Source organism: Callithrix jacchus, chromosome 13 (assembly GCF_049354715.1).
Source record: "Callithrix jacchus isolate 240 chromosome 13, calJac240_pri, whole genome shotgun sequence".
Taxonomy (NCBI): Eukaryota; Metazoa; Chordata; class Mammalia; order Primates; family Cebidae; genus Callithrix; species Callithrix jacchus.
In genome coordinates this window covers 43,034,288-43,052,452 of record NC_133514.1, presented here as the reverse complement: position 1 = coordinate 43,052,452, position 18,165 = coordinate 43,034,288, and the positions used below count along the sequence as shown (strand labels likewise).

At 42.1% G+C, this 18,165-nt stretch overlaps 2 protein-coding genes across 6 annotated transcripts in view; one reads left to right on the top strand and one right to left on the bottom strand.

Moving 5' to 3' along the window:
• The window catches only part of LOC118146666 (uncharacterized), a 102,278-nt gene extending 98,982 nt beyond the window's left edge, over positions 1 to 3,296 (bottom strand). The window contains exons 1-2 of the mRNA XM_078346872.1: positions 3,195 to 3,296; positions 2,147 to 2,853 (exon numbers count right to left, since the gene is read on the bottom strand). Of these exons, the coding sequence (XP_078202998.1) occupies positions 2,147 to 2,853; positions 3,195 to 3,296 (809 nt within the window). The remainder of the gene's footprint in view (positions 1 to 2,146; positions 2,854 to 3,194) is intronic.
• Positions 2,138 to 18,165, top strand: part of KAT6A (lysine acetyltransferase 6A) — a 119,855-nt gene continuing 103,827 nt past the window's right edge. For 3 of the 5 annotated variants that reach the window (XM_035270420.3, XM_008979388.4, XM_078347628.1), the window contains exons 1-2: positions 2,138 to 2,231; positions 4,775 to 5,699. In XM_035270420.3, coding sequence (XP_035126311.1) covers positions 5,100 to 5,699 — 600 coding nt within the window. In that variant the 5' untranslated portion in view covers positions 2,138 to 2,231; positions 4,775 to 5,099. Of the gene's footprint in view, positions 2,232 to 4,384; positions 4,474 to 4,774; positions 5,700 to 11,948; positions 12,046 to 18,165 lie in introns of all 5 variants that reach the window. The other 2 variants (XM_078347627.1, XM_035270419.3) reach the window with 2 other exon arrangements.

Below are 18,165 nucleotides of genomic sequence, written 5' to 3'. Positions count from 1 at the left end.
AGTCAGACTGGTCTCCAACTCCTGACCTCAGGTGATCTGCCCGCCTCGGCCTCCCAAAGTGTTGGAATTACAGGCTGAACCACTGCTCCCGGCCCAAGTTACCTTATTCCTATTGAATGGTCCCTACAGTCTATGGTATGGAGGGGCCAAGGATTTGCGTGGAGACCGGTTATAGAGACAGAAAAGGTTGGGTTCCCTCTCGCAATGTCTCCCAGGCTGGAGTGCAGTGGCCATCAGAGTTCACTGCAGCCTGTAACATCTGGGCTCAAGCAGACCTCTCCAGTAACTGGGCTATGGAAGCGCCCCACTACAACCGGCTTTCCTAACGGCTTCAATTTTTCATTCACGAGCAACACTTTTGTTGTTGTTGTTATAGACCGCCTTCTACAGTACTTGTACATTATTTTAGGTGCTGGAGATGCAAAAAGTCATAATAGAGCACTTACCAGCGAATGTATTCAGAACATACATATACATATAAAGAGAGTGCGCACAGAAAATGTTAAGTGCAAAATGACTACAGCAAATGATACCACTACGGAAGCTCAGAAAAGGAAGTAAGCATGGAAGTTAAGGTAATGAGTGAGAGGGAGGCCCTTATAAGCTAAAGCTGAGATAAAATGAGTAGGTATTGGGGGCGACAGTCTAGGAGGGGAAGTGCAGGGTTGGGGACAGAGCAGATAAAGTTCAGGCAGCAGGGTACACTTCCATGTAAATGATTAAGCCTTTAGTATGTCTTTTTCATGTCATTTACTGTCTTTCCAGTGAATGCAGAAAAAAAGTATGACTTGGCCAGGCGTGGTGTCTCACGTCTGTAATCCTAGCATTTTGGGAGGCTGAGGCGGGCAGTTCACTTTAAGTCGAGGAGTTCGAGACCAGCCTGGCCAACATAGTGAAACCCCGCCTCTACTAAAAATAAACACAGTAGCCGGGCGAGGTGGTGGATGCCTGAAATCCCAGCTACTCCGGAGGATGAGGAAAGAGAATCGCTTGAACTCGGGAGACAGACGTTGCAGTGAGCCAAGATCGCACCACTGTACTCCAGCCTGGGTGACAGAGCAAGACTGTCTTTAAAAAAAAAAAAAAAAAAAAAAAGGTATGATTCAATCTCCGCATCCAAGAGTTTAAAGCAGATGAAAGGCAAGACAAAAAGAAACATTCATGCAGTCAGTAGCGGACAGGCAGGCCTTGAAGAAGTGCCTGCCTGTGGTTCTGCCCTAAGTACGGACTGGAGTTCCGTACGGGTCAGGAAGGGAAGACCGGCTTTAGAATAAGACAAATCTCGGTCCCAGGCTCAGGTGAGCGCCACACACTAGCTGTGTGACCTTGTCCAAGTCACACGACCCAGGTCTGTGGAGTTTCCCACAAAATGGCTCTAGTGAGGTCCAAGAACCCACTCAGCTGCTGGTGGAGGGGAGAAATGAAGTCAGTGGTTAAAGGGCTTAACACCGGTGCCTCCAGTTCTGCCCTTTCCCCAACTCTTCCCTCCAGCGGGAGAGCTCCGTCGGGGAATGAGGCGAGCTGCGAGGGGTGAGGACAGGAAGCCGCCCTCCAGCCCCGCCCACGGGCACACCTCGGCCTCGGGCTCCCGGACCGTCGCCACGCAAGTCGGGGTGCAGGCGAAAAAAGTGGAGAGGGAGAGCTCGCTAAAAGTAAACAGACGCCGCTGAAGAGTTCCCATACTGCGTGGCTGCTGGATTTCCGTGCGACACTGAAGCCACCCCACCCAGGCGCCAGCCCTTAGTTTCCCCAGCTGCGGCATGGAAGTGCACCGGCTCCACTTCTCCCAGGTCGCTGCCTGGCCTAAACGTGTGAGAAGGCCGAAAAGAAGCCCCCAGCTGACCGGCCTCCAACCCCTTCCAGTCCTCCTCCCACCCTGGCTTTGGCCTTTTGTACCCGCCCCACGTGACCCTGCCGGCCGGCTCTTCCCTGCTGCCCCGCCCCGCCCTCCGGCCTTTCCCGGCTCTCGGCCCAGCTCTTCCCGCTCCCGGCCGCCCCCCTCCCGCGCGGCCGGGCCTCCACCTCCCCTCGCCTCCCGCCCAGGCTCTTCCCGCTCCCTCCCCCAGGCAGCCGTTCCCTCGCGTCGCTCCCCTCCCCCCGCGGCTGTTCCGCCGCCTCGCCTCCCCTCCCCCCGCCCAGAGCTCACTGTCTCCAAGATGGCGGCCGTGTCAGTTTGGGGCATCTCCGCGGTCCGGCCTGGGGCCCCAAGATCCCGGCTCTCCTTCCTGCCGGTAAGTAGCCGACGGGCCGCCCCCGGCCACCCCTGGCCGCCCAGCCCGAGGCCGAGCCGCTCCAGGGCCCGCTCCGCTGCCTCGCGGGGTCGGCGGGCCGCTGCAGGCCCCGCCGCGGCCTGCGCCGCCTCCTGCTGCTCTGCGCCAGGCCTCGGGCTGGGGCGCCGTGGCCGCCCCTTCGCGCCCGCCCGCCGGGCGCCCGACTGCCCCCGCCCGCAGCCCGCGCGTCGCCGCCTGGCCCCGCGCTCGCGGGCCCCGCGCCCCGACCCCGCCGGCCGGGCCCGCCCTGGGGGAGCCGGCGGGTGGGCGGGCGGCGAGCGGCCCAGGCCGCGGAGCCTCGGGCTGGCGGAACCGGCGAGCCCGCTCTCCCTCGGGGCGCGCCCACCCGCTTTCCTCGCGCCGCGTCGGCCGGGTCGGCGGCTTCCTCCCCGCTCGCGGGCGCTCTCTCATGGGCTCGGGTTCCGGCTCCGGCTTGGCCTCCGGCCGGCGGTGTGAGGATCGGAGCCGGGCTGAGGCGGCGAGCGGGGCTGACAGGCCGGCGGGTGTTGCGGTGCGAGGCGCAGCACGTGTGGTGTTGTGTCTGCCCGGCTGTCAGCCCCGCCGCCGAGGGAAGGCCGGGCGCCTGTCAACCTCGCCTTCTGGCCCGTTGCGCGACTGTCAGGCTCCCGGCGCCCCGCGCAGCCCTGGAGCCGGCCCCCGGAGCTTAGGGTGCGGAGCTGGGCTCGGGCGATGCACCGCTCTGAACTCCTTCACGTGATTTCATTGTTAACTTGTTCTCGGGGTCTGTTCCCATCGCGTGGAAACGGCGCAGCGCCCGTCGGCGAACTGCGGGGCTGTGCCGATCCAAGTTTTTAAAGTTTCTTGCTCTTTGAAAAGAGAGCGCGAAGACGTGTTTGGGGGTGGGGAATGGGGACGGGAAGGACTGTCGGAAGCGAGTTGCGCTCACTCTAGCCGCTGGTGTACTTTCCGGGAGTTAAGTTCCGTGGCTACAGGCGCTTTACTTTCCGAAGACCTGGAGACTGCTGACAATCCGGGCCGGAAAGACAATGAGTGACTGTCACTCATTCTTTTACCTGCGAAGCTTAATCAATTAGGACGTTGCTTCCCAGCTTCTTAAGCTCACGTTGTAGCTTCTCATTTAGTTTAGCCTAATGTCTGTATAGTGAGCTTGCTTGGGGTAATAATACTCCTATTTCTATCCTCTGGAGACCCTCACCAAAATGAAGAATCCCTCTCCCAGGGGGGCTTCTTTTTAGGCAGCTAATTTTAAAACAAATCTTGGCTCAGATTTGAATGTTTGCTTCAGTGTTTTATTTCCTATCAGAGTTAATGGTAATATCTCTTTTCTAGTGTGTATTAGTTTTCCGCTTGATTTTAATGTCACAACTAAGAATAGTTGCTTTGGGAGCCATTTGTCTACCATTGTTTATATTGTAATGCAAATGATCTCCAGAACGAGAGCCGAAGTTCCAAAAAACACTTCAGTTAAACTTATTTTTGGAGGCAAAAGAGTTAGATTCAGAATTCAATATTTTGGTGATTAAAAAAATTGTATCTACCATATTCTTTTGTAGGGAAGGACACTGACCTTGGTTCAGAGAGACAGTATATTTGTGTTTCTGTTTTATTAATGTTCGTTTCAGAGCAGCAATCTCGAATTTATATCTTTATTATATGGGCTTCTGTTTAGACCCACAAGTAGCCAGTACATTCTTTTCTGTACTGTACATTTTGTATGTAGTATGTGCATTGACCCCAGTGCCTTCCTCATTTCTAGTTTTCCTGTTTATGGATTGCTTATGCACAGCTTGACAGCTGTGACTCTCTTCGGCATATGGATATAACATCTTAGTTTGGGTTAGGAGAAGCTATCAGCATGTAGTTCTTCAAGTATGAATGAAAGTGGATTATTTTTAAATTCGGTAAGCATTTTCACCCTGGGCTATTTTCAGTAGTATTTTTGTTTCCATTTGAAAAGCTTAAGGTAATATTGTGCTTAAACTATAAACTTGGTGCATGCTGTATTCATTATTTTCATATAAGAAATAGCTAAATTTTCTCAATCGTTTTCTGCCTATCTTGACTGTTTTTTTATCCACTCTGAATGTCTAGAATTTTGAAAGATGAAAGATTCACTCTTACTTTCATTGCAGGATTCTTTCTATTAATCCAGCTACTTGTTGAAGTGCTGACTAGCACTTTCTTGGGGAAAGATCGAGGAAGAGTTGAAATTCCTAGACTGGTGAGCAGAGATTGCTGAGTACAGAATAGCCAATCATCCCCTCTGGTTAGTGGTAGCTTAAGGTCATTCTTAGAACATCTCCTGTGTGTTTCCTCCTTGTATTCTAATTACTCATCTTTTCTTTTCTTTTTTATCCCAATGGTTTATGTACATGATTGTTTGGAATGTTAATAGATGAGTTTGGAAATTCTAAAGGGTGCCTAGTAAACACTTGCTGTTTGATTGCTTTAAGATAAGGATGCTTATTTTTATTCAAAATAGGTCCAAGTAGAAAACTGACATTATTTTCATTGCTTTTCAGGCATAAGATGCACATTTTTCTGCTCTGAAGCCGGGAATGAAATATTCTTGAGTTCTTACAACTTTATGACGAGACCCCTGTGTGGTGCTATTGAGAAATTCATTGGGAAGTTTGAAGACATTTCAAACAACAGGTTGTTTTGGTTTCTGTAGTACAATTGGGGAGGCATTCTATTTTGTGAAAGGAGGAAGGACTTAGGCCAGAAAACTTGTATGCTATGGTTAACTGGTTCCCAGCCTCCGAGAGTCTTGTTTTACATGGTGTAAAACTTACTCAGCATCAGGATAAGGGATAACGACTCTATGGATATACAGAATCCTTCACCATGGTAAAACTCGCAAACCCGCTTTATACTGAGTGGATTTTGGAGGCCATCAAAAAAGTGAAAAAGCAGAAACAGCGTCCTTCAGAAGAAAGAATATGCAATGCAGTGTCTTCATCCCATGGCTTGGATCGTAAAACTGTTTTAGAACAATTAGAGTTGAGTGTTAAAGATGGAACAATTTTAAAAGTCTCAAATAAAGGACTCAATTCCTATAAAGATCCTGATAATCCTGGGCGAATAGCACTTCCTAAGCCTCGGAACCATGGAAAATTGGATAATAAACAAAATGTGGATTGGAATAAACTGATCAAGAGGGCAGTTGAGGGCTTGGCAGAGTCTGGTGGCTCAACTTTGAAAAGCATTGAACGTTTTTTGAAAGGTCAGAAGGATGTGTCTGCATTATTTGGAGGCAATGCAGCTTCTGGCTTTCACCAGCAGTTACGATTGGCTATCAAACGTGCCATTGGCCACGGCAGACTCCTTAAAGATGGACCTCTTTATCGGCTCAACACTAAAGCTACCAGTGTGGATGGGAAAGAGAGTTGTGAGTCTCTTTCCTGTTTACCTCCAGTGTCCCTTCTTCCACATGAAAAGGATAAGGTAAGAATGGCATATGCATCCGGGTTTATAGAGCTGATGATACAGGATGCTATAAATTCACGTTTCTAGGAAGTTATATTCAACTTTTTTGTTTGGGGACTTTTGTGAAGTGATCACCTCTAGTTTTTTATTGGTGAGTTCTAGCTATGAGAACTTCATAGATCTGTTCTGATGATTTGAAATATTTGAAGCCTATTATTTTGCCTGAGGAGTATTCCAGCATGAGACTTGAAAACTTTTAACTAATGCCTTACTGCTGGAAGTTGATGAGCAGCCACATCCTGGAGACTTGAATTTGAAGCAAGCAGATGACTCTGAGAACCTGTCTTTCTCTATTTTCCATTTTGTGGCAGATTATTCGTTAGACAGGAATGAGACAGATTCTCATGACCCATAGGCACAACTAAGCAAACTTAGCAATTCTTGTTTCTGCTGATTGTATTATAGCTTTCTATCATGTATTATGGCTTTGCATATGATGAAGTCCTAAATGTTGTTATTTATGACAGCTATAGTTACTTGGGACAGGAATACAGTATCCTATATTAGAAAAGTTCTGGAGAGCTTGGTACAGTAGCTCATGCCTGTAATCTCAGCACTTTGGGAGGCTGGGGCAGGAGGATGGCCGGAGCTCAGGAGTTTGAGCCCAGCCTGGGTAACATAGCGAGACCCCATGTCCACCAAAAATAGAAAAATTAGCCAGGTATGGGCATGCCTGTAGTCCTAGCTAGTTGGGAGGCTGTGTTGGGGAGGATCGCTTGAGCCCAGGGATTCGAGGCTGCAGTGAACTATGCTCTCACCACAGTACTTCAGCCTGGACAACTAAGTGAGACCCTGTTCTGAAAACAAAAAGAAAGGTAGTCTGGAGAGTTGGAGTTTTGATGTCCAGGTGTATACTTTGTTGTGTGTTTCAAGCTGTTACTGTGTAGAGTTGAAAGTATGACTTCTTGAAGTGTAAATTTGGTGCTTGGAGATTAGGAGAATTTTGTTAGTACCTGTTTTTCACATTGACCTCGTATCTTAGCTGTAAATTTACTTGAGGTGCTCCGAATTGTAGTTCCTTGGAGAGCAGTGATGCTTTAAGTTTCTGCACACCTTGGTATAAATAAATAAAATGATCTTCATTTAGCTTAAGATGATGGAGGATACTTCTAAGGGAGAGATGGTAAAGTTAACATTGAATGTATTTTAAAGATTTGAGGTTTGATCCAAATTTGTTGTATTGTTAGCAGCCCACTGAATACCTGTGGATTTTTCTTTAACAATTGAAAATTAACAGTATTTTTCTTTGATGAAATTTTTAGAGATCTATTTTAGGGTTTAATTTTCCCTGTGAACATTGAAATAGAAACATAATCTTAACTGTTATTACCCTTGAAATGATTCTCATATAATCATGAATTGATAGAGAATCTCATTCATAAAATGCTTCTATATAATTCGAGCATTTTTTTTTTTTTTTTTTTTTTTTTTTTTTTGAGACAGAGTCTTGCTCTGTTGCCAGGCTGGAGCACAGTGGTGCAGTCTCGGCTCACTGCAACCTCCGCCTCCCGGGTTCAAGCGATTCTTCCGCCTCAGCCTCCCAAGTAGCTACAAACTACTTGTAGTACTACAAACTACAGACTACAAACGCGTGCCAAACGCCTGGCTAATTTTTGTATTTTTAGTAGAGACGGGGTTTCACCATGTTGGCCAGAATGGTCTCGATCTCTTGACCTTGTGATCCACCTGCCTCAGCCTCCCAAAGTGTTGGGATTACAGGCGTGAGCCACTGCGCCCAGCCTAATTTGAGCATTTATTAAGACTATGTATTAAAAATTCAAGATAGACAAGTAATTAAAATGCTCTTTTAGGTATATCAGGGCTGTAAGAACTCTTACCTGTAAAAACTGTTTCTTTATCACATGTGGCTGAAGTTAAATATCATGATTGAATTTCTACAGTTATTATAAAGTGATCTAACAGTTTAACTGCCTGGAATCAGGAAGTAATTTATATTTAGATCTGTTCAGTGTCATATCTGTGAATTGGATGTTACAAGTTCTTGTTAGGACAGCTGTTTGCTTTTATTTATTTATTTTTGAGATGGGATCTCGCTTGTTGCCCAGGCTGGATTGCAGGGGTGCAGTCTCAGCTTATTGCAACCTCCGCCTCCCAGGTTCAAGCAGTTCTCCTGCCTCACTTCCCAAGTAGCTGAAATTACAGACATATGCCACTACGCCTGGCTAATTTTTGTATTTTTAGTAGAGATGGGATTTCACCATGTTGTCCAGGCTGCTCTTGAACGCCTGACCTTAGGTTATCCGTCCGCCTTCACCTCCCAAAGTATTGGAATTACAGGTGTGAGCCACAGTGCCTGGCCTGTTGTTTGCTTTTCATTATAATTACCCTTGCTTGAATTATCAATAGATATTTTAATTAAAAAAGTTAGCCATATAAAAATATGATTTGTGCATATTTTTAAAAGGTAGTCAATATGGTACAATGCAAGACAAATCCAAGTCCTAGAACCCTGGGATTTTACTTTTGGAAGGGACCCTGAGAACCTTCTAATAGTCCTTATTTTGCAGTTGAGCTAAGGACCTTTGTTGAGACCATTTCATAGGACCTTTTTATTAAGAAAAGTTTAGTAGAGATGTGCTGGTTTGCTTTGGCTGCATGGCAGTGGTGTAATCTCTGCTCACTGCAATCTCTGCCTCCAGGGTTCAAGCGATTCTCCTGTCTCAGCCTCCCGGGTAGCTGGGATTACAGGTGTGAACCACCACACTCAGCTACTTTTTTTTGTATTTTTAGTTAGAGACAGGCTTTCACCATGTTAGGCTGCTCTCAACTTCTGACCTCAAATGACCTGCCTGCCTTGGCCTCTCAAAGTGCTGGGATTATAGGTGTGAGCCACTGCACCTGGCTCCATTTGCTTTTTCTTGGAGAAATAAGGAAAACAAGAAAAACAAAAGTCATTTATTTAGTAATTGAAAAAATGAAAAAGAAATACCCATTTGCTTACATAGCTTTCATATATAGTGTTGTTAACTGAAGTAACTAAATTTAGACGTGGGAAAATTGAGTTTCTTTGAGTAAGTAGACGTGTATGTGTACTGATCTCATTGGAAAACTAATTTCTTGAAAATATCTATGAAATTAGAGTTGATGAACCCTGTTCTATATTTTTAAATGGAGTCTTATCTTCAGTAGTGAATTTCCTGTGTGACTTCCCCGAAGATGTGAACAGTTCATATTCAAAATCATAATACAGTGAACTCTAGGAGGAGGAATTATTCCTCTGAACAGATTATGTCTGCTCCTTTTATTGTATTTTAACTATTTTCGTTCCTCTCCTTCATCCAGTCAGTTCCTACGCAGAATTGATGGTTTGCTGTTATGAACCTAGATGTTCTCAAAAAAGAAAAAAAATTAGCCAGCTTATTTGACAGTGATGGAAAAAGGAAGCTGTATAGGGAAAAGTAGTTTCACTTTTAGGCATTAATTGGCTCAGCATATAGTCAATGAGCATCTACTGTGGGCCTGGCACTCTGCTTGGAACAGACAGTTCTGTCTTCTCTGGGACACTAATACAGGTATTTCTATTGACCTGGCCAGCTGTAAGGTGAAGATGAAATTCAAAGACTGCGTGGAGTAACCTGAGCAAGTTCCTCTTTATTTTTTCTGATATTAATTCTAACTTTTTATTTGTGCGTGTGTGTGTGTGTGTGTGTGTGTGTGCATGTTTGTGTGCTATTAACCTTTGGACAGAACTGTATGTTAGATTTTCAGCAGCTGAGTGGTTTTGGTCTCTTTGGGAGATCAACTGTAAAAATATGTTTAAGAGGAGTTCTGTGAAGACATTTGAACTTTAGTATGTTCTTTTCACATTGATAAGTAGTGAGGAGAATCCATGGGATACTGTGATTAGAAGTTTTCACCCATGTTACAAGGGAAATTTTTGAGCTAACTTTAGAGTGTGATAGTTCATGGTGAATTTATTTGTGTAACTTAAGTGTTTATTTACTATGTGCCAGGCATTACTTCATTGCTGTATGTATATTAACTCATTTTATCTTCTAACATAACTAGCTAGTTATTAATAACATACCAGTACCAGCAGTGAAATAGGTACTGTTATTTTACAGCTGAAGAAACTGAGGCATAAAAGAGATTTCAGTAATTTGCTGAAGTCACACAAATACTGGGTGGCAGAGCTGGGATTTGAATTTGGGCAGTCTGGCTCCAGCGTCTTTCTAATAGCCTTACTGACCACCTCTTAGGAACAGTCATGTATAATGGCTATCACTGCACTCAAGTACAAAATTGCGAATGTCTTTAGTGTTAACTTCATTAACTTCATGGCACGTTTCCTGATTGTGAAAGGACAAATTTCCCTCACCCCACTTTCATTGTTTATGTCCCTTTTTCTTTTTTTGCAGAAGAGATTTGAAAACTCACTTTGGACCAGTGATAAGAATACGTTAGGAAGCCAATATTATGAATAATCTAATTTTGTATATCTGAGGTCCATTAAAAAAAAGTTTCACTTACATGTGATTTTTTTTTTCCTCCTTTATTTCTGTACTTACCTAATTTTCATTTCAGTTGTCACCAACATTTTCTGATAGGCAATTTAGGGAATCAGTTGTATAGCTATACCACAGTGCTTTAATTTGGGACAAAAATATTGCTTTCCTTATAGGTTCGGAGAATAGTGTGTAACTGGCTTAACTAGCAACTTTTTCCTTGTAAATTTCTTTTTGAAATATAGATACCACTGTAAGGTAATTTGTTCCATTTACTTAACTTATTCATTATTTAGCAAGCATTTGAATGCCTGCCATGAACAGTGCATTTAGGATTTAGGTCCTGTGAGGGGATTAAAGCAGAAATAATAGAGATACAAAATACATTTTTTGAAAGCCTTTTTTACTTTATGAACTCTATATTTTTTACATTATTATTTTTTCATAACAATTAAGTTTTATGACTCTGAGAAATAATTAGATGTTTAGTGGGCAAGGCAATTTGAGATTGTGATGGTCTATTTAAAAAATTATCTTTATATAGTGAGTCTTGGAAAGATTCAGTTTCCTTTCAAGAATAATTTTCACCTTGATTTCAAACTTCTGAGTTCATTTTACACACTAACATAACTTACTTGAATGTATATAGTTTGTGTTCTGTATTACTAGTTCAGAAAAGTATGCTCTTTCATGGTAATTAGCCAAATCAGTGTTGTTACTCTGTGGCATAGTATTTTGGAACAGAATTATAATTTGCTAAAGCATTCAGTTGGAAAGAGAAGAGAAGGTATTGTCAACTAATGTTATTGTTCAGGTTACTACCCAGCTGGGTGACCTGGAGCAGAAAGAGCCAATGATAGATAAATCTCTTGACTTCCACCTGAGTTAGATCTCAATATGGTCAACTCTGGAGTCCAAATTATTTTGTTTTATTGGAATTTTATTTTAAATTATAGAGTAAGTAGGGCTTTGACAGGAATTTAGATTTTTGATGTAGAGATACTGATTAAAATAGGTTTTTTTGTTTTTTTTTAAAGAGATAGAGTCTTGCTCTGTTGCCCAGGCTGGAGTGCAGGGGTGCAACCTCCGCCTCCCAGGTTCAAGCGATTTTCCTGCCTCAGCCTCCTGAATAAACCAGGATTATAGGCGCGCACCACCAAGCCTGGCTAAGTTTTTTATTTTTAGTAGAGATAGGGTTTCACCAGATTGCCCAGGCTGGTCTCGAACTCCTGAGCTTGTGATCTGCCTGCCTCGGCCTCCCAAAGTGTTGATAGTACAGGCATGAACCACCACACCTGGGGATACGTTTTTAAGTTATGGAAAGTTAAGAGTGTTAAAGTTATGATTTAGCTTTTTGGAAATGACCTTTATAGTAGAATTATTTCACATTTTATATGTTAGAATTATGGTGTTATATAAGAAAATTGTTAATAAATGTAAGCTTGGAAATTTCAATTTCAGATACCTTGTTGCTTTGATATTGTGTGAAAAAGGCAATGAATAGTAGTCCATGCTGTTAAATGTAGGGATGTGTGGACTGCCTGACAGAATGATGGTTCACTTTGAAAAAAAAAACCCAAAATATGTTCTGAAAGCAAAAGATAAAATGTTGAGAATACAGTGACATGAAAAATGTAGATACTGTAATATTATCAAATGTGAAATGGATTGATCTCAATAATTGTTAAATTTAATAATTTAGTAATTTTTCATGCCATACATTTCTCTATTTTTTTTTGAGATGGAGTCTTGCTCTGTCACTTAAGCTGGAGTGCAGTGGCCCAGTCTCCGCCTCCCTGGTTCAAGCAATTCTCCTGTCTCAACCCCCGAATGCCCAGGTGCGTGCCAGCATGCCCAGCTAATTTTTGTATTTTTAGTAGAGACCATGTTTCACCATGTTGGTCAGTCTGGTCTTGAACTCCTGCCCGCCTCGGCCTCCCAAAGTGCTAGGATAGGATTACAGACGTGAACCACTGTGCCCGGCCCATATCATACATTTCTTCTTCTTCTTCTTCTTCTTCCACTGTGCCCGGCCCATATCATACATTTCTTCTTCTTCTTCTTCTTCTTCTTCTTTTTTTTTTTTTTAAGAGGGAGTGTCGCTCTTGTTCCCCAGGCTGGAGTGCAATGGCGCAAACTTGGCTCACCGCAACCCCTGCCTCCTGGGTTCAAGTGATTCTCCTGCCTCAGCCTCCTGAGTAGCTGGGATTACAGGCATGTACCACCATGCCTGGCTAATTTTGTATTTTTAGTAGATATGGGGTTTCTCCATGTTAATCAGGCTGGCCTCGAATTCCTGACTGCAGGTGATCCATCCGCCTCGGGCTCCCAAAGTGCTCGGATTACAGGTGTGAGCCACCACGCCCAGCCAACTGTAAAAATTCTTCTGATCTTCTATTTCACTTAGGAGCTCAATGATTTTTGGTAATTTTTAACCCATGACACGCCCCCCCCCCCCCCCCCCCCCCGGAAATAAAACTTGAGCTACTTACTAAAGCTTGGGTTAGCCATTACTAATCAAAACTTCTATACCAAACCAATTTTTCTTATACTTACAATCTAGGCATTTTTCTAGTGACTAAGTACTTCACTCTTTCTTGGTCTACCTTCCAATTGATGAAATAAAGGGAACACATCAATGAAGACATCAGATACCACAAATGGCTTCAGGAATAGAAATCTAAAGGTTTTAACAACCTTAACCTCATTTTTTTTTTTTGCCCTATATTAATAGGGCAAAGAATTGGAGGGAATGTAAAAAGCTGCTTGTAGAAACCTGTTAATAGCTAACATTTAAGGGCTGATGATGTGTTGGGCACTTTTTAAAAGTTCTTTAACGTGTACTTATTGAAGTCTCAAAAGAACTCTCCATGATTAAGTTTTATAGGCATAATATATTTATATAATACATATTTAATAGTATTTGATAATATAAGTTTTTATTATGTCTTATAGAAAACCAAATGGAAAATGAATATAAAGAAATGCAAAACACATTAAATTTCTTTTGACCCTTGCTGCCTGTTTTTTATTTAGTTCATCCTGGACATGTGGGCTAGTACTTTCTTTTTGTTACACCTACCTGGGAGAGCAATTACATAACAGGAACTGTGATGAATCTGGAAAGAAAATTTTTATCATTCAGTCTTCTTGAGGCTGTAAGAATCTATTTTAACATCTTTTAGATTTGTTTTCTCTTTGCGTTTAAAGTTTTGGAGAAAATATCTTCATAATACCAACTTAGTTCTTAGCTATGTTAGAGGACTAATCTAGGTGCCAAGTTTACTGGTTTAAGTAGAATTAAAATTTATTTTTTCTGGTGATCTGGAGAGTGTTTTTAAAAAGTATAAAAATGAATGCTTTTCATGCTCTGATTTATGTATAGGAATTATTAAGAGCTTCATTCTGATAAAGTTGTTTACCAATTGGCTACTCAGCAGTGGAGTCATTTCACAAAGGATCTGCAGCAGATGAATTAGACCAGTAGTAACTTCACCCTTCTGCTTGTCCCAGCTGGAGCAGGATTAGGACTCATTCAACTGCAGCTGGTTCCCAGGAAAATGAAAGCAGTTCCTTCTGGGTTTTTCCTTTCATAGAAAAGTCGTAGTTCCCAACAGATGGCTTTCATCAGCCCTGTACATGTATCTGTAAATTCAAGGCCAAAGAATTACTTTCATCTTCATTAGGGAACAGGTGAAAAAACCGTTTGTAGTGCGGCACTATTTTGTTAGGGGTTGAATTAAGCATAGAGATTATGGTAGTGTGCAATTTTGGGTCAAAATAGTTTTTAACTGTCAGCAAAAAAAAAAAGACTGCTAAGGAAAAGTAAGTCTGGCTTAGTGTTGATTGAGGTGTCTTTTATGGTTGAGTTGTATTTTGCTTATGAAATACAGATGATTAGAAAAAAAGACTTGTATCTTACGCATTTTGTAGAATGTTGAGCCAGTAGCAATCTTGGATCACAGTGATTCTAATCTGATTTCACAAATAATAGGGAAATTTGAGAGCCAAAGATTGAAGTGTCTTATCCAGTGCCACAGAGAAAGTTAATACCATCTAGGAGAATTGGTCAGGCCCTTCTCAGTTCTGTGCTCTTTTCATCATGCTGTAGTACTATGAGCCTAAGATAATTTAGTTAGAATTCTCTTCCTTAATGGAAAACATAGAATAAACCTTGTCTAGAGATTTTTGGTGGTATTGTAAACCACAAGTATATAAATCTGCTATTTCAGCGTATGAAAATAGCTATACTCTCTAGAGAGTTTTCAAACTACTTTTTGGGAGAAGACTGCTTTCTTGTGGCCCAGATGAGAGGAATCAGAAAGTTTTCTTATGTTACTGGCTAAATATTAGAGGAGGAACATGTTGAGCTATCTTAATGCTGAAAGAAAAAGTACTCATTGAGTTTTGAAAAAAAAAAAGTTCAATTAAAGATAAGTCTGGCCAGGCACGGTGGCTCACACCTGTAATCCCAGCACATTGGGAGGTAGAGGCGGGTGGGTTACTTGAGGTCAGGAGTTCGAGACCAGCCTGACCAACATGGAGAAACCCCATCTCTACTAAAAATACAAAATTAGCTGGGCGTGTTGGCGCATGTCTGTAATCTCAGCTACTCAGCAGGCTGAGGCAGGAGAATCACTTGAACCCAGGAGGTGGAGGTTGCCGTGAGCCAAGATTATACCATTGCACTCCAGCCTGGGCAACAAGAGCAAAACTCCGTCTCAAAAAAAAAAAGGTAAGTCTGATTTTTAGTAGGTCTATTACCAGATGATCGCTGAGTGACTTGGATAATTGGTTAGAGTTTAAAATTCTTGAGACTGAGATAGAGATAGCAAGGTACAAGCCGTTCTATTATTTAATGAAGTAATTTTTACCAAAGACATGAAATATGGGTAGACCAAAAGTGTATAGTCTAGCACTCCTATAAACATAGTGTCTCAGAAGAGCTTGAGAGATTTGTAATGTTACCTGTAAACAGACCATGTGGGGAAGACTGCAGACAACACTTATTTTTTGTCTTTATGACTAACACTTCATCTCTGCATCACTTCTGCTTTGTTGTAAAGCTTAGCAAGTACATTAGAATAGTGGCAAATAAAGGTTAAGATTGGGGACAGTTATTTGTAAAATAATTGGGCGATTTTAAGATTATAGGTGTAACTTGTTAAGAAAATAACTGGTGTGGAAAGAAAATCTGGCAACCAAAAAAAAAAAAAACTTCTAATGTGGGAAAGAAGATAGTTGCTTCCTTTGCCGTTTACCTTTTGTGTAAAATAGGTGATTCTGAGGATCTAGAGGTGTTGTCGGATTGTACTATGGGCTGCATTTTCCTCCAGGAAATTGTGAACTATAGTTGACCTAGAGAGCTGCTAAGTGTTGGTTTTCAATTCTTGGAGCTTAGTAAAGTCTAGGTTCCTTTTTTCTTACTGGGTACAGTGAAGCATTTAACTCCTGAGTTTTCTAGAACCTGTAACAGAACTCTTAGAAACATTATTACTGTTTTTGTGTGTGGAGTGTGATTCTGGACTTTAATGGTTTCCCAATATTTCTGTTCAGGGCATCTTTAAATATTAAACATAGTGTTTAGACCCTCTTTCACCATTTTCCTGCCACTTTCATGCCACTCAGTTTTTCTTTAATTCTGTAGCATAAATCCAAAGTCCTATTCTTTCAAAAGCAGTTGTTTGGGGCACTAAATTCACTTTAGCATTACCTGAGGAGGCTTAAAAAATACATACCAAACCAATTAATTTTTACTAGCAGTGAGGCCCAGGTTTCAGGATCATTTGGTTTGTTTTTTGTTTTAAAGAATGTTTGTCTGATGTGCAGCGGGGATTGAGAACCGTTGTTCTAATGCTTAGAACCAACATCTCTGTAGTAGGAACTGGCTAAGAGAGTCAGGAGACAGAAGAAGTAGGTACTTTTTAACCTCTTAATTAGACATTCAAACATTTAGATCAAATAGCTTACTGCACACCCACCCTCAAGAACACACTTTGTACCCAGGGCAATGTACTTCTGGAAATGTACATTCTGTTTTATCGTCCTCTCTGGCGATAACTGCCCTAATCTTCACCTTTCTTTTTCCTTACCCTCACTGCATCTGCTCTTTTATCACATGAAGATCTTGTATGGTATATAGTTGCGAGAAAGCTACCTGCATGATTCCGACAGGTGCCCCCCCATCACTCTAATGCTGTTCTCATTGCTTGGCCTTATGGCACATCGTCACTCACTCACCACGTTGGCAAAACCCAGCCATTTACCTTCTCTGCTTTAACTTTGGGGAAAAATTTATGACCATGTGGTGATGGGTTGCCACTTACAAATTTATGGCCTCCAATCTCAGCTCTACCCTCTGCTTGAAGATGTATGTCTGTGTATAGTTTGTCTGCAGAAATTCAGTATTTCCTCCTACCGTTTTTTCTCATTTTCAGTAGATACTCCTATATGCTACATCATAGAGAGAATGGATCTGTCTGTCCAATTGAGCTCACGGAGTTCCCTCTCATGCCAACCTAAATAGGTCTGTCTGTGCTTATTTCTACCCCCTTTGTGACCTTCTCATAGGACAGTGAAAGAAGTGTCAAAGGCTCATTTCTCCTTCATGTTCAGGACCTCATTCATTCCTGCCTCAGGTGCTATGTGCTATTAAAAACGGTCCCATTTTTTGACTCTACCATCTTTCTCTCTCACTTTTTAGTCCTTAACAGGCAAAAGCCTCTCTCATTAGAGTAGAAACAACCAAAAAAAAACCACTGCAGATCCTTATTTCTATGTATACCCTGTCTCTTTCACTTCATTTTTAAACTTCTTGAAAAAAGTCTATATTAATTCCACATCTGCTGCATTCTGGCCTTTGGCCCTAGAGCAGCACTATTTGAAACAGATTGCGGACAGTTTTCAGTCTTATTTTACCTGAGCTCTCAACTGCGTTTAGCATTTGTTGACCATTCTTTCTTCCCTTTGCTTTGGGATAATTCTTAGATGTCTCCCCGCTTCTTTCATCTTTCTGTTAATTCCTTTTCAGTTTGCTGGCATTTTATCTTTTGCCTGTATCCTATAGATGTTGGATTCCCTAAGTTTGTGTGCTTCACTCATTTCTTACTGCTCCAGCCTTCCTCAGTTATCTCTGGACCTCTCTGTTCATACTGATGACTCTAATTTCACATCTTGATTTGAGAACTATCTTCTGATCTCTGGACTTGTGTATCCCATTGTGTAGTATTTTATGTTGGTTTCTTTAGACTCACAATGGCCCAGATGGAATTTATCAACTTCTTTAACTAGCTGTCATTTCTTGCTGTGGTAAGAGGCATTGCCATTGACTCTGATGCTTAAAATGGAAACTTGGGTGTCGTCTTCCATACCTCACTTGTCTGTCTTTTGGATTCATTCCATCATTTCTCTATTACTTTTTAACATCTCTTATTTAACCAATTCATTATTTGAGGTCCTCTCTTAGAGCAGATCCTCATCATTTCTCTCCTGATTACCTTAGTAGTTTCCTCATTGATTTTCTTTCCTCCAGTATCTTCTTCGTCTAGTCCACATTATTGCCAAAATTATCTTATTAGGAAGTGATTAAGAACACAGGTGCAAAGACCAGACCATGGCTTGTATCCCACTCTGGGACTACTCGCTTTATGACCTTGAGTAATTTGCTTAACCATTCTTTGCCACATTTTCTTCTAAAAATGGGGATAATATAGTGCTTACCTCATAATGAAGTTGTGAGAATTTAATGAGTTAATATATGTCTGGGCTAACAGAACTTTGTGCAATGGTAGAAATGTTTTATATCTGTACTGTCCTCTATGGTAGCTAGAGCCACATGTACCTGTTGAGCTCTTGAAATATGGCTAGTTGACTGAGGAGCTGAATTTTAAATTTTACTTAGTTATAATTTAATTGAAATAGCCACATATGGCTAGTAGCTGCTATAACAGACAGTACAG